At 55.5% G+C, this 12,603-nt stretch overlaps 1 protein-coding gene across 1 annotated transcript in view; it reads left to right on the top strand.

Moving 5' to 3' along the window:
* The first annotated feature begins 676 nt into the window (after positions 1-676).
* Positions 677-12,603, top strand: part of LOC122542970 (ras association domain-containing protein 2) — a 25,163-nt gene continuing 13,236 nt past the window's right edge. The window contains 3 exon segments of the mRNA XM_087984301.1: positions 677-766; positions 5,646-5,719; positions 11,356-11,457. Coding sequence (XP_087840427.1) covers positions 5,658-5,719; positions 11,356-11,457 — 164 coding nt within the window. The 5' untranslated portion in view covers positions 677-766; positions 5,646-5,657.

Genomic DNA, 12,603 nt, shown 5'->3' with positions numbered 1-12,603 from the left:
AGGTGGGGAACGAACATAGCCCCTAGTGTTGGACAGTCAGTTTCTGTTTGAGGCGCTCCACCCTCCTGGAACTGACAGGAAGAGGGTTCTGCAGAATCTAGAGTGCTCATTTCTGCAATTCTGTGTGCACTCTCACTGCACTCTGCAGACATGTGATGGATGTGAGCAATTGTGGTTTGCAAGGCAGCATCCGGTGGAACTGGGGAGAGGCAGCAGAATAGCTCACACATCCACTCACCCCTCCACCCTCCACCCGACAAACCCCTCACAGGCAGGCACACATCACAAACAATTGCCCCAGTCTGTGTGTGTCCTTATCTCCAGGGTGGAGACAGGCCATGGGGAGGTAGGGGGGCTGTGTGTGTGTGTGGGGAGAGGGAGAACCTTGCCTGGGTGGGTCTGTGTGTGTGTGTGGGTTGGGGCTGTTGCAGACACAGCCTGCTCTGTCTGTCTGTGTCTGTGTCTGTGTGTGTATATATAAATATATGTGTCTGTGTGTGGGTCCCTCAGGCCACTCTGTCATTGTCTGGGACATGACGGGGGGTGTGGGGGCGGGAGAACGCGACCCCCTCGCCTCCCATTGGCCGCCCCAGCCCCGCCCCGCCCCCCCCAGCATGTTGCCGAAGCAGCGCGGCCCCTGATTGGCCGGACCGGCCTGTCCATCAGCCGGGATTGCTACAGTGTCTTTGCCCCAGTGGGTCGCAGAGCCGCTCGCCCGGGACAGGAGCTGGTGCACGGTGACTGTCACACCCATGGAACCGAGAAGGTGAGCTATTGGTGGGGTGGCAGGGAGGGGAGACAGCCTGTCCCTGCCTTGCTTGTGCCTCCTGCAGCCTCCCTCCGAGACGCACGCACGCACACACACACACAGCAAGGCAGCAGATGCAACACCCAGGCGCAGCTTGCCTTCCCCTTTTTGCAGGGAATTTACCCCCTGCCGTCTAAAGCAGGCTGCTGAGATCAGCACACAGGGAGAGAGAGAGTGTGTGTATGGGTCTGGGGGTGGAGGGGAGTGTGTATGGGTCTGGGGGTGGAGGGGAGTGTGTATGGGTCTGGGGGTGGAGGGGAGCTTGCATGAAGTTGTGGGAACTCTGGAGGGCTTGCCTCTTTGCTGTCCGCCGTCTGGCTGGGGGAGGGAGCGGGGCTTTCCTCCTATTGACCGGGCTCCATTCAGGGAACAATTGGCTTTCAACGGAGTCATTCATCAGCACCATGGTGTTTGGGCAGGGGGTGTTGGGATAAGCAGTGGTTAGCATGGAGATGGGGGATGGCATGCCTCTGCTTAAGGCTGGGATCTCTCATTGAAGCAACACTGAGGCTTGGGAAACTGTCTGTTCTCTATTTCCCCCCCCCCTTCCCAACCCAACCCCAGGACCTTTTGTAGGGACGGATTGAACTCAAAGAAAGAAAGAAAGAGAGAGAGGTCAGAATGGTAATCCGGAAAGTACCAGAAAACACTCTGCTGAGTGCTGTCAGTCAGTGGAAACGATTCCAGTCAGTACAGTCCCTGGAAACACACCCTCGGTGTGATCACATCCCCAAGCTTCACTTCTTCTCCAGGCTGTGAGCTGAGATGTTCCCTGGTTTTTGTACCCCCTTCCCCGGTTCCTTGTTTCCCAGAGACAGCGGCAGCTCTGTGTGAAATACTCAAGGCAGTCAGTCTGAGTTATGGTTTCAGCTCAGACCTCAGTGCTCACTTCAGGAGGCTGGAAGACAGCGGCTGCTGTCACTCCCAGCAGCATGTTAATGGGAACCAGATGGAGCTCTGTGTCTCTGTGTGCCTGGTGAGGAAAACACCACACCTTCCACCCCTGCAAGAGTCACATACTCCCCCTGTGTCAGTGACTTCCCCCTTGCTTTTCACGGCTTGGTTCATTTCCCAACTTCCTCCAAACTGCCTGTTGCTCACAGAGCTCCTCGCTGCAGTGAGTCTGTAAGTCTCTGACTTCCTGGCTCAGCTTCTATGCAGTGTATTTGTCAGCCAGTTCCTGTGTGATGACTGCAGGCTGCTTTTCTGTGTCCCTCTCTTTCCCCCCCCACCAACTTCTATCAGTCATGAGATGATGGCTGCAGTGCCTTCAGTGAGTGAGGCTTTTGGTTTCTGACAGTACCCAGCCAGATGCTGGAGGGGGTTGCCCAAGGGAATGCAGCATCGTTGATGGTCCGCACTGTACGCAGGGTGTGAAATCCATCATGAGTCCATATGGCAGGTTTACTAACACTCCAGGGCCTGAGATCTGGTGACAATGATGAAGGACATCTGTGCTTCTGACCCACACCAGGCTGCTACTCCTTGAACGCTATCACAGCAACAGCACAGGGAAGGTCAGGATATCTGAAAATCAGGACAGAAACCTATGGCAACATAGTGCATCACCCTCCCAGAGTTCATGTTCTGTCAACTCTGGGGGAAATCTGACAAGGGGTCAGTGAATGTAGGGGACAGAAGACCAGGATTCCTGTTGGAAAGAAGGAAAACTCCGCTCGGGACCGTCAGGATGAAGCACACTTTTTTCAGCATCTGACTCCCTTGTTACCCATCCCCGGTTCCCCCTTGAGAGGGTTGGGGTGAGCTGCCTTCTTGAACCGCTGCTGTAGACACACCCACACTGCCTTTTGCGAGGGAATTCCAGGATTTTCATCCAGTGACACTGAAGGAATGGTGTCATATTTCCAAGTCAGGATGGTGAGGTGCTCAGAGGGGAACTTGCAGGGGGGTGGTGTTCCCATATACCTGCTGCCCTCAGAGTCATACAGCACAGAAACAGATCCTTCAGTCCAACTTTTCCAGACATCACAATCTGGACCGAGTGCGATTTGCCAGCACTTGGACCATATCCCTCTAAACCCTTCCTATCCATGTATGCATCCAGATGCCTTTAGCTGTACCAGCCTCCACCACTTCCTCTGGCAGCTCATTCCATACACACACCACCTTCTGTGTGAAAATGATACCCCTCAGGTCCCTTTTAACTCTCTCACCTTAAACCTATGCTCTCTAGTTGTATAATCCCCCACCCCAGGGAAAAGAACTGTGGCTGTACACCCTATCCATGAGCCTCTTGATTTTATAGACTTCTATGTCTTTCTGGATGGAAGTGATCATGGTTCTGGAAGGTGCTGCCTGAGGATCTTTGGTGAATTGCTGCACTGTGTCTTGTAGATGGTACACACTGCTGCTTCTGAGGGTCAGTGGGTGGAGGGAGGGAACATTTGTGGATGTGGTGTCAACCAAGCAGGCTGCTTTGTCCTGGATGGTGTTGACCTTCTTGAGTGTTGTTGGAGCTGCCCCCATAAAGACAAGTGGGGAGTATTCCATCCCACTCCGGACTTGGGCCTTGTAGACGGTGGACAGGCTTTGGGCAGTCAGGAGGGAAGTTAGTCACCACAGTATTCCCAGCCTCTGACCTGCTGTTTGAGCCACTGTATTTATATGGTGAATCTGGCTGAGTTTCCGCTGACTGGAGATACCCCACAGACTGTTGAGAGTGAGAGACTCCATGAGGGTAATGCTTTTCAATATCCATCTCATTGGAGATGCTCACCTGAGTGTTGTTCACAAACACCCAGATGTTGAGAGGGAATTTGAAGCAGTTTATAATCAAGACCAGGACTTCTCCATCAGCCTTCGAATCACTTTTGGTGATGGATTCGGTGCTAGGCCTCCATCTCACAGGGTCAGCCCCTGGAGGCTGGCCTGTTTCGAGTCTGCATGACTCTATTTTAAAATAATGTGATGGTACATTGGAAAAGCAGACATGTGGGTGTCTCTTCACATGGTCATTGCACAGCCTTCTCTTTGGCTCAGTCCAAGTACCCATTGGACTCCTGGAAGGTAAAACAATCATTGTACTGATGTCAAACCTGTTTCTCACTGTCTTTTTCACCCCCCCCCCCCTCACTCTCACCTTGTCTCATGTCCTCTGTCTCCTTTCTCTCACTGTTTCTTTCTCTTGCTCATTCTCTCTTTTTATTCCCCCTTTCACCCTCCCTCTCTCGCCCTCCCTCAACCTCTCACTGTGTCTTGTTTCCTTCCACTTTCTCCCTCCCGTTTTCTCTCTCTCTCTCTCTCTCTCTCTCTTTTTCTCCCCCTCTTTCACCTTTTTAGTACTGAGTCTGCAGCAATAAAGATGTAATGGATGTGATTTAAACCCAGTGCTGTGAGTAATGGCTCCAAAGGACTCCTCTGTTGGTTCGGGAAGATTTGGGGTACGTGGGGTGGTGTCGTGGCTCAGTGGTTAGCACTGCTGCCTCACAGCGCCAAGGACCCGGGTTCGATTCCAGCCTCGGGCGACTGTCTGTGTGGAGTTTGCACATTCTCCCCGGGTCTGCGTGGGTTTCCTCCGGGTGCTCTGGATTCCTCCCACAGTTCAAAGATGTGCAAGTCAGGGTGGGTTGGCCATGGGAAATACAGGTTACAGGGATGGGCTGGGGGGAAATGGAATACTCTTTGGAGGGTCCTTTAACACCAATACTCACCGACAGAAGGAGACCATGAGCACTATGGTTCCCGGGCAGGGGGGAGTGTGTCTTGAGGTTACAGTGGGAGGTTGCTCAGTGACGGGGGAGAGCTGATTGATGGGAAACCAGCAATAAGTGTGTTTACCACTGTGTCTCCTCCTTGACTCCGAGCTGAGCAATGTGCAGTTTAAAAACTGGTCACGTTGAACTGATTGAGCAAGAAAAGGAGTGTTTTTCTGCTGAGTCAGCTCAGTTCCATGGGGCCCTGACTCGGCAGTGTGGTGAGAGACTTCGAAGACAGAGTGAGGGGGAGTCTGGTCAAACAGGGAGTGAAACTTTAGGATGAAATGGGGATGTGAAAGTGGGTTGTGTTGCTCCATGGGGGAAACAGTTGTGTTTCTGCTGTCAGCATCCAACTTGTCCTTACCCTGGACAGCAGCTCACGCTCTCAACCAGGCACCACTGGGTCAAGCGACCATGAGCTCAGAGGAAAGGGCACTGGACCCAAAACATGGATTGCTCTGCACAGATGCTGCCAGACCTGCTGAGCTTTCCCAGCAAGTTCCAGCACTCTTGTTTCAGATATCCAGCATCTTTTGGGGTTGGTTTTGTTTTTCCACTGACCAATCAAATTGTTTCCCATTTCAACTGCAGGTCTGTCCTGTCTGGCTCAACAGGCGCGATGTTGTGAGCCAGTCCCTCCACTGTGATACAGTCCATGTTCACGGTGTGTCACCAGGGACTATCTGGTTGACTGTAGCTTGTGTTGAGATGTGTTTGAGGGTGGGGTGGGGTGGGGTGGGAGTGTTGCAATTCTCCTGCAACCACTTCAGCGCTGATTGAAGGGGCACTCTGGTGAAAGCTCAGGGATTTGCAGGGTCCAGTGCTAAGGGCCTGGTCTCTCACGGTCAGCTGGTCATTGGCTCAAAGCCACACAAAATCCAGACCTGGGAGTGCAGCACTATCGGAGATGGGAACCCCAGTCAGCACTTGCTGGGAGATCACTGTGCACTGTTAGTGATTCTGCTCGGATCTCAATCCACAGCACAGTCTGGAAGGGGACGGGGCTCCCCTGTTATACCAGGGGACGGAGTTCTCCAGGTGGGCAAGAGCTCAGAGTGTTTGGCACCGACTGGTCCACCTCCTCACCACTCTATGTCAACGTGTTTGTCTTCTCTCAGCAGGCCGTGCCAGCTATGACAGTGCCAGCCGTGATGGAGGATCCTGTACGTGTTGGGGAAGATAAATACATTCCCAAGTGAGTGAGTGAGCTTGCTGTGCGGGTCCTCGGTGCAATTATTCCCAGTGGGTACCGGCTGATACCCGCTGGGTGCTCAGAGCTGAGATCGGGGGGGCACTTGGCAGATGGCGAGTTATGGGTCAGTGCTGTAGAGGAGCTCTCTCTATCTACCCTGGCCTTGTGCTGGAGAGGTGGGTGTGGGAGCTGGGTACAGAGGGCTGGGAGACCCACCCAAACCGGGTATCACCAGGCGATGGATGTTGGCAGTGGTGTACCCCAGAGAGTAGTGGACCCCCGTGTGTTGGGTCAACAATGGGTGATGGGAATTGAGATGACATGGGGAGATTGAGGGGAAGTGATGTTGAGATGGACCAGCAGACACCACCTGACTGAACCATAATCACAGACCTGTCCAGCAAATAGGAACGTGGCACTTGGAAACAGCATGAGGCCATTCGGTCCCTCTAGCCTGCCCTAGCATTCCATTAGCTCAATGCTGATGTTGACTGTCCATCTCCTCTGAAAGCCTTCCCTCCCAGGCCCCTGACAGCAACACTGAAATATAGGTGCCCTGGCCCTTGAATACAGCCACTGCCATTCTCCTGTCTTTCCAGGGAGATTGCCTCTTGTTCCTCGACTTGCCCGTGGTTACAGCTCCAGCCTCTCCCAATGACCTTCCTCCCAGCATGAGGCAGTTCAGCCCATTGCACTGGCTGCGAGCAAACATCTCCCAGTTTCTCCACCCCCTGCTCCCTCATCCAGACCCTTGGGAAAGTTTGGAAATTCCACTCCTGCTGCCCCCTGTCTGGTGGGAATCTATTGAAGGGATGGGCCATTCTGATCGGAATTGAGTTTGGATTGATAGACAGCTGCTGGGGTGTTGGAACAAATGCTAGCTCTGAGTCCCTGAAGCTGTGCTGGGAGAGGCAGGATGAGCTCTGGGCACAGGGCACTGTGCCCACAGCTGAAGTCAGGACCCTCTCTGAGTGTGTCTGAGCCAGAAGCTGGCACAGGTGAGGCCCTTCAGCCCATTGGGTCTGTGCTGACCTCAGGACCCCACTTTCCAGAACTTGGCCTTGATAGGACATTTCAAATGGTCCCTGTTAAAGGTGGTGAGATTTCTCACTCTGCTAGTCTTCCCCACCCCCACTGTTCCTGGCAGTGTATTCTTGACCCCCCCCCAGGCATTGTGCAGTCATTGGAAAATAGTATCGGAGAAGGATTTTGTTAAACAAGGTTTATTGAACTTGGGGTGTGTTGGTTAGAGCTGGCTGGTGATGTGCTGCAATTCACACTGAAGGCTGAATGGCCTGCAGAGCTTTGATCACATAGATATTGAGCAGGGGACAGGGTTGGATTTGGTGTGTGATGCTTCTTGTAGTGGAATAGCCCAGTGACAATTCCTGGCCTGTGGAGAGTGCTTCACAAAGGCTGGTTGGAAGCAGACCTGAGGAGGAAGGAGAGACTGGTCAGGAAGAAGGGGAAAGTGGGAGTGAGCTTGCGTCAGCTGTTCAGCCTGCTAAGGCCCTCAGGCAGACAGCTTCCAAAATGAAGGCAGCTCCACCTTTGCCTGAATGGACAGAGTCACTTGGCCTATCTGTGTTCCTCTCTCATGACTCTGAATCGTCTCGTCACATGAGATGTGGGAAATCCAGGCTGAGTGAAGACTGCAAACTGAGCCATTCGCTTCAGACCTGCCCTTGTCTGCTTCCCGGTTCCATAGCAACCGTTTCCACCCAAGATCCATCCACATCTATTGTGCTGGGGTACTCAGAAACCAAACAGCCGTTCAATATTCACACTGTCTTCTCTCCTCTCTTCCTCCGTGCGTGTACTCACATACGCTCTTTCTCACACTCACACTCTCTCTCTCTTTCTTGCTCAATCGTACACTCTGACACAACCACACACGTGCACGTTCTCTCTCTCACACATAGGTACAAACACGTGTTCTCACCCCCAGAAGATGACAGAACATCGGTCAGGCACAGAGAGCCTGTATTGTAGCAGACTCATGGATCCAAGCACTGAGCAACACAACATCCCACTGTCAGTCCACTCACCCACACTTGGGCCTGGGTTATGGGTGAGGTCCCTCACTGATTAGCCAGTACTTCAGCAGCACGGGTCACCATTAGACTCTGTCTGAGTCTCTCAGTCCTTAGCACCCTCTGCTCAGCACTGACCCTCCGACAGTGCCCACTCGCTCAGCACTGACCCTCCGACAGTGCCCACTCCCTCAGCACTGACCCCCCGACAGTGCGGCGCTCACTCAGCACTGACCCCCCGACAGTGCGGCACTCCCTCAGCACTGACCCTCCGACAGTGCGGCACTCCCTCAGCACTGACCCTCCGACAGTGCGGCGCTCACTCAGCACTGACCCTCCGACAGTGCGGCACTCCCTCAGCACTGACCCTCCGACAGTGCCCACTCCCTCAGCACTGACCCTCTGACAGTGCATCACTCCCTCAGCACTGACCCTCTGACAGTGCATCACTTCCTCAGCACTGACCCTCTGACAGTGCAGCGCTCCCTCAGCACTGACCCTCTGACAGTGCGGCACTCCCTCAGCACTGACCCTCCGACAGTGCGGCGCTCCCTCAGCACTGACCCCCTGACAGTGCCCACTCCCTCAGCACTGACCCTCCGACAGTGCATCACTCCCTCAGCACTGACCCTCCGACAGTGCATCACTCCCTCAGCACTGACCCTCTGACAGTGCATCACTCCCTCAGCACTGACCCTCTGACAGTGCGGCACTCCCTCAGCACTGACCCTCTGACAGTGCGGCACTCCCTCAGCACTGACCCTCTGACAGAGCGGCACTCCCTCAGCACTGACCCTCTGACAGAGCGGCACTCCCTCAGCACTGACTCTCCGACAGTGCCCACTCACTCAGCACTGACCCTCCGACAGTGCATCATTCCCTCAGCACTGACCCTCCGACAGTGCATCACTCCCTCAGCACTGACCCTCCGACAGTGCCCACTTGCTCAGCACTGACCCTCTGACAGTGCATCACTCCCTCAGCACTGACTCTCCGACAGTGCATCACTCCCTCAGCACCGACCCTCTGACAGTGCATCACTCCCTCAGTACTGACCCTCCGACAGTGCCCACTCCCTCAGTACTGACCCTCCGACAGTGCCCACTCCCTCAGCACTGACCCTCTGACAGTGCATCACTCCCTCAGCACTGACCCTCTGACAGTGCGGCACTCCCTCAGCACTGACCCTCCGACAGTGCCCACTCCCTCAGCACTGACCCTCTGACAGTGCGGCACTCCCTCAGCACTGACCCTCTGACAGTGCGGCGCTCCCTCAGTACTGACCTCTGACAGTGGAGCTCTCCCTCAGCACTGACCCTCTGACAGTGCGGCGCTCCCTCAGCACTGACCCTCTGACAGTGCGGCGCTCCCTCAGCACTGACCTTCTGAGAGTGCGGCGCTCCGTCAGCACTGACCTTCTGAGAGTGCGGCACTCCCTCAGCACTGACCCTCTGACAGTGCGGCACTCCCTCAGCACTGACCCTCTGACAGTGCGGCACTCCCTCAGCACTGACCCTCTGACAGTGCGGCACTCCCTCAGCACTGACCCTCCGACAGTGCGGCACTCCCTCAGCACTGACCCTCCGACAGTGCGGCACTCCCTCAGCACTGACCCTCCGACAGTGCGGCACTCCCTCAGCACTGACCCTCCGACAGTGCGGCACTCCCTCGGCACTGACCCTCCGACAGTGCGGCACTCCCTCGGCACTGACCCTCCGACAGTGCGGCACTCCCTCGGCACTGACCCTCCGACAGTGCGCACTCGCTCGGCACTGACCCTCGGACAGTGCCCACTCGCTCGGCACTGACCCTCGGACAGTGCCCACTCGCTCGGCACTGACCCTCGGACAGTGCCCACTCGCTCGGCACTGACCCTCGGACAGTGCCCACTCGCTCGGCACTGACCCTCGGACAGTGCCCACTCGCTCGGCACTGACCCTCGGACAGTGCCCACTCGCTCGGCACTGACCCTCTGACAGTGCCCACTCGCTCGGCACTGACCCTCTGACAGTGCCCACTCGCTCGGCACTGACCCTCGGACAGTGCCCACTCGCTCGGCACTGACCCTCGGACAGTGCCCACTCGCTTGGCACTGACCCTCGGACAGTGCCCACTCGCTCGGCACTGACCCTCGGACAGTGCGGCACTCGCTCGGCACTGACCCCCCGACAGTTCCCACTCCCTCAGCACTGACCCTCCGACAGTGCGGCGCTCCCTCAGCACTGACCCTCCGACAGTGCGGCGCTCCCTCAGCACTGACCCTCCGACAGTGCGGCGCTCCCTCAGTACTGACCCTCCGACAGTGCGGCGCTCCCACAGCACTGACCCTCCGACAGTGCGGTGCTCCCACAGCACTGACCCTCCGACAGTGCGGCGCTCCCTCAGTACTGACCCCCCGACAGTGCCCACTCCCTCAGTACTGACCCCCCGACAGTGCCCACTCCCTCAGTACTGACCTTCTGACAGTGGGGCACTCCCTCAGCCCTGTCCCTTGTTGTGCCTTATACCCACAAAGCCAAGAACACCACTGGTCCTCGCCTACCACCCCACCAACCTCCATGTACTACGTATCATCCGCCGTCATTTCCGCCACCTGCAAACGGACCCCACCACCAGGGATATATTTCCCTCCCCTCCCCTATCAGGGTTCCGGAAAGACCACTCTCTCTGTGACTCCCTCGTCAGGTCCACACCCCCCACCAACCCAACCTCCACTCCCGGCACCTTCCCCTGCAACCGCAAGAAATGCAAAACTTGCGCCCACACCTCCCCCCTTACTTCCCTCCAAGGCCCCAAGGGATCCTTCCATATCCGCCACAAATTCACCTGCACCTCCACACACATCATCTATTGCATCCGCTGCACCCGATGTGGCCTCCTCTATATTGGGGAGACAGGCCGCATACTTGCGGAACGTTTCAGAGAACACCTCTGGGACACCCGGACCAACCAACCCAACCACCCCATAGCCCAACACTTTAACTCCCCCTCCCACTCCACCAAGGACATGCAGGTCCTTGGACTCCTCCATCGCCAGACCATGGCAACACGATGGTTGGAGGAAGAGCGCCTCATCTTCTGCCTGGGAACCCTCCAACCACAAGGGATGAACTCCGATTTCTCCAGTTTCCTCATTTCCCCTCCCCCCACCCTGTCTCAGTCAAATCCCTCGAACTCAGCACCGCCTTCCTAACCTGCAATCTTCTTCCTGACCTCTCCGCCCCCACCCCAGTCTGACCTATCACCCTCACCTTGACCTCCCTCCACCTATCGCATTTCCAAAGCCCCTCCCCCAAGTCCCTCCTCCCTACCTTTTATCTTAGCCTGCTGGACAAACTTTCCTCATTCCTGAAGAAGGGCTTATGCCCGAAAAGTCAATTCTCCTGTTCCTTGGATGCTGCCTGACCTGCTGCGCTTTTCCAGCAACACATTTTCAGTTCTGATCTCAAGCATCTGCAGCCCTCACTTTCTCTCAAGTAAATCTGTGCATGGTGCCCTCCCCTCACCGGCCTGGGTGAATGAGCAAGGATGTGATGTGTATATCTATGTGCCAAAACAGAGGCTCAGGCAGCAATGAAGGTTTCTTGTCTTGTCTTGATGGTGTAGGAAGGAGCTCCTGGGACATGTGAAGACCTATAACTATTACTATGAAGGCCAGACAGCTCAACTCCGGCATCGTGAGGTAAGCTTGGACCCATGTGATGGATAGCATGGAATTTGGACTGAATGCCCCCTGTATTTGGGAGCCCTGACTCCACCCTGTGATATCCTGCTGTGAAAGCTGTTCCCCTGCACCTCCCTCCCGCCTGGTGGTTCACCAAGTGTGCAGGCGTTGGGGTTTTGCTGGAAAAGGCAAGGTGACAGTGTCCCTGGGCTATGTGACAGATGTGACCACGATCCATCTCCACGCTGTCATCTGGTTAGCCCTGCTCTTGGATTTGGATATGCAGCCTGTGGGGAGAGGGGGGCAGGCAGTCTGACTGATGGCACAGGGTTCCTCAGTGCAGACTTAGACCCAGAGCAGGCAGCAAAGTCAAATCAGATTGAATTCAAACTCCCAAAGGACATGGACCAGTTGGTGGAGAGGGCAGAAATGCAGCAGGTCAGGTTCCACGCAGAGAGGTGTGAGGTGATTCTCTTTGTAAGAACATGGGCAGATCATTTTAAAGAGGGGCTCCAGTTCTAAAGGGGACACAGGAGCCGTTGGGCCTGGGTGGGGATGTGCATGGAACATACTTGAGTGGCAGGGCTGGTGGGGAGAGCAGGGAATACAGTGTCCACTTGTTCTCAGCTTTATCCACAGGGGCCCAGAGTCCCAGAGCAGGGAAGTGATGGTGACCATGTACAAGATACCTGTCAGGTCTCAGCTGGAGTACTGGGTACTTTGGGAGTACCGCCATTATCAGGGATTGGGAATATGTTGGAGAGGGGGCGAAAACGACTCACACGGACCGTCCCAGGGATGAGAAACTCCAGCGACGAGGATAGATTGAAGAGGTTGGGAATGTTCTCCCGGGAGAGGGGAAGGCTGAGAGAGAGATCTGGTTGTGGTTTTCACAGTCAGGAGCGGGCTGGACAGAGTAAACAGGGAGAGACCGTTCCCACTTGGGAAAGGAACAAGAACGGGAGGGGAATGGATTTAAAGTGAGGTGGAACCGAAGTGAGGGTGATGGGGGATAGACCCTTTCCCACCCAGTGAGTAGTTCGGGTGTGGAGGGCACTGTCTGGTAATGGGCTGGAGGCAGCTTCAGTTCAGGCATTCAAGAGGGGCACAGGGTGGGTATTTGAGGTAGAGGTGGGCTGCAGGGGATTGGGGGTGAGCACAAGATCATGATTACGTATTGGGTGTGCAAG

This window comes from Chiloscyllium plagiosum, unplaced genomic scaffold (genome assembly GCF_037043375.1).
Source record: "Chiloscyllium plagiosum isolate Xiang-an unplaced genomic scaffold, Cpla_swu_hap1 HiC_scaffold_48, whole genome shotgun sequence".
In the NCBI taxonomy this organism is placed as follows: domain Eukaryota; kingdom Metazoa; phylum Chordata; class Chondrichthyes; order Orectolobiformes; family Hemiscylliidae; genus Chiloscyllium; species Chiloscyllium plagiosum.
Note: the sequence above shows the minus strand (reverse complement) of the source record. Positions and strands in the feature narration are given on the sequence as shown.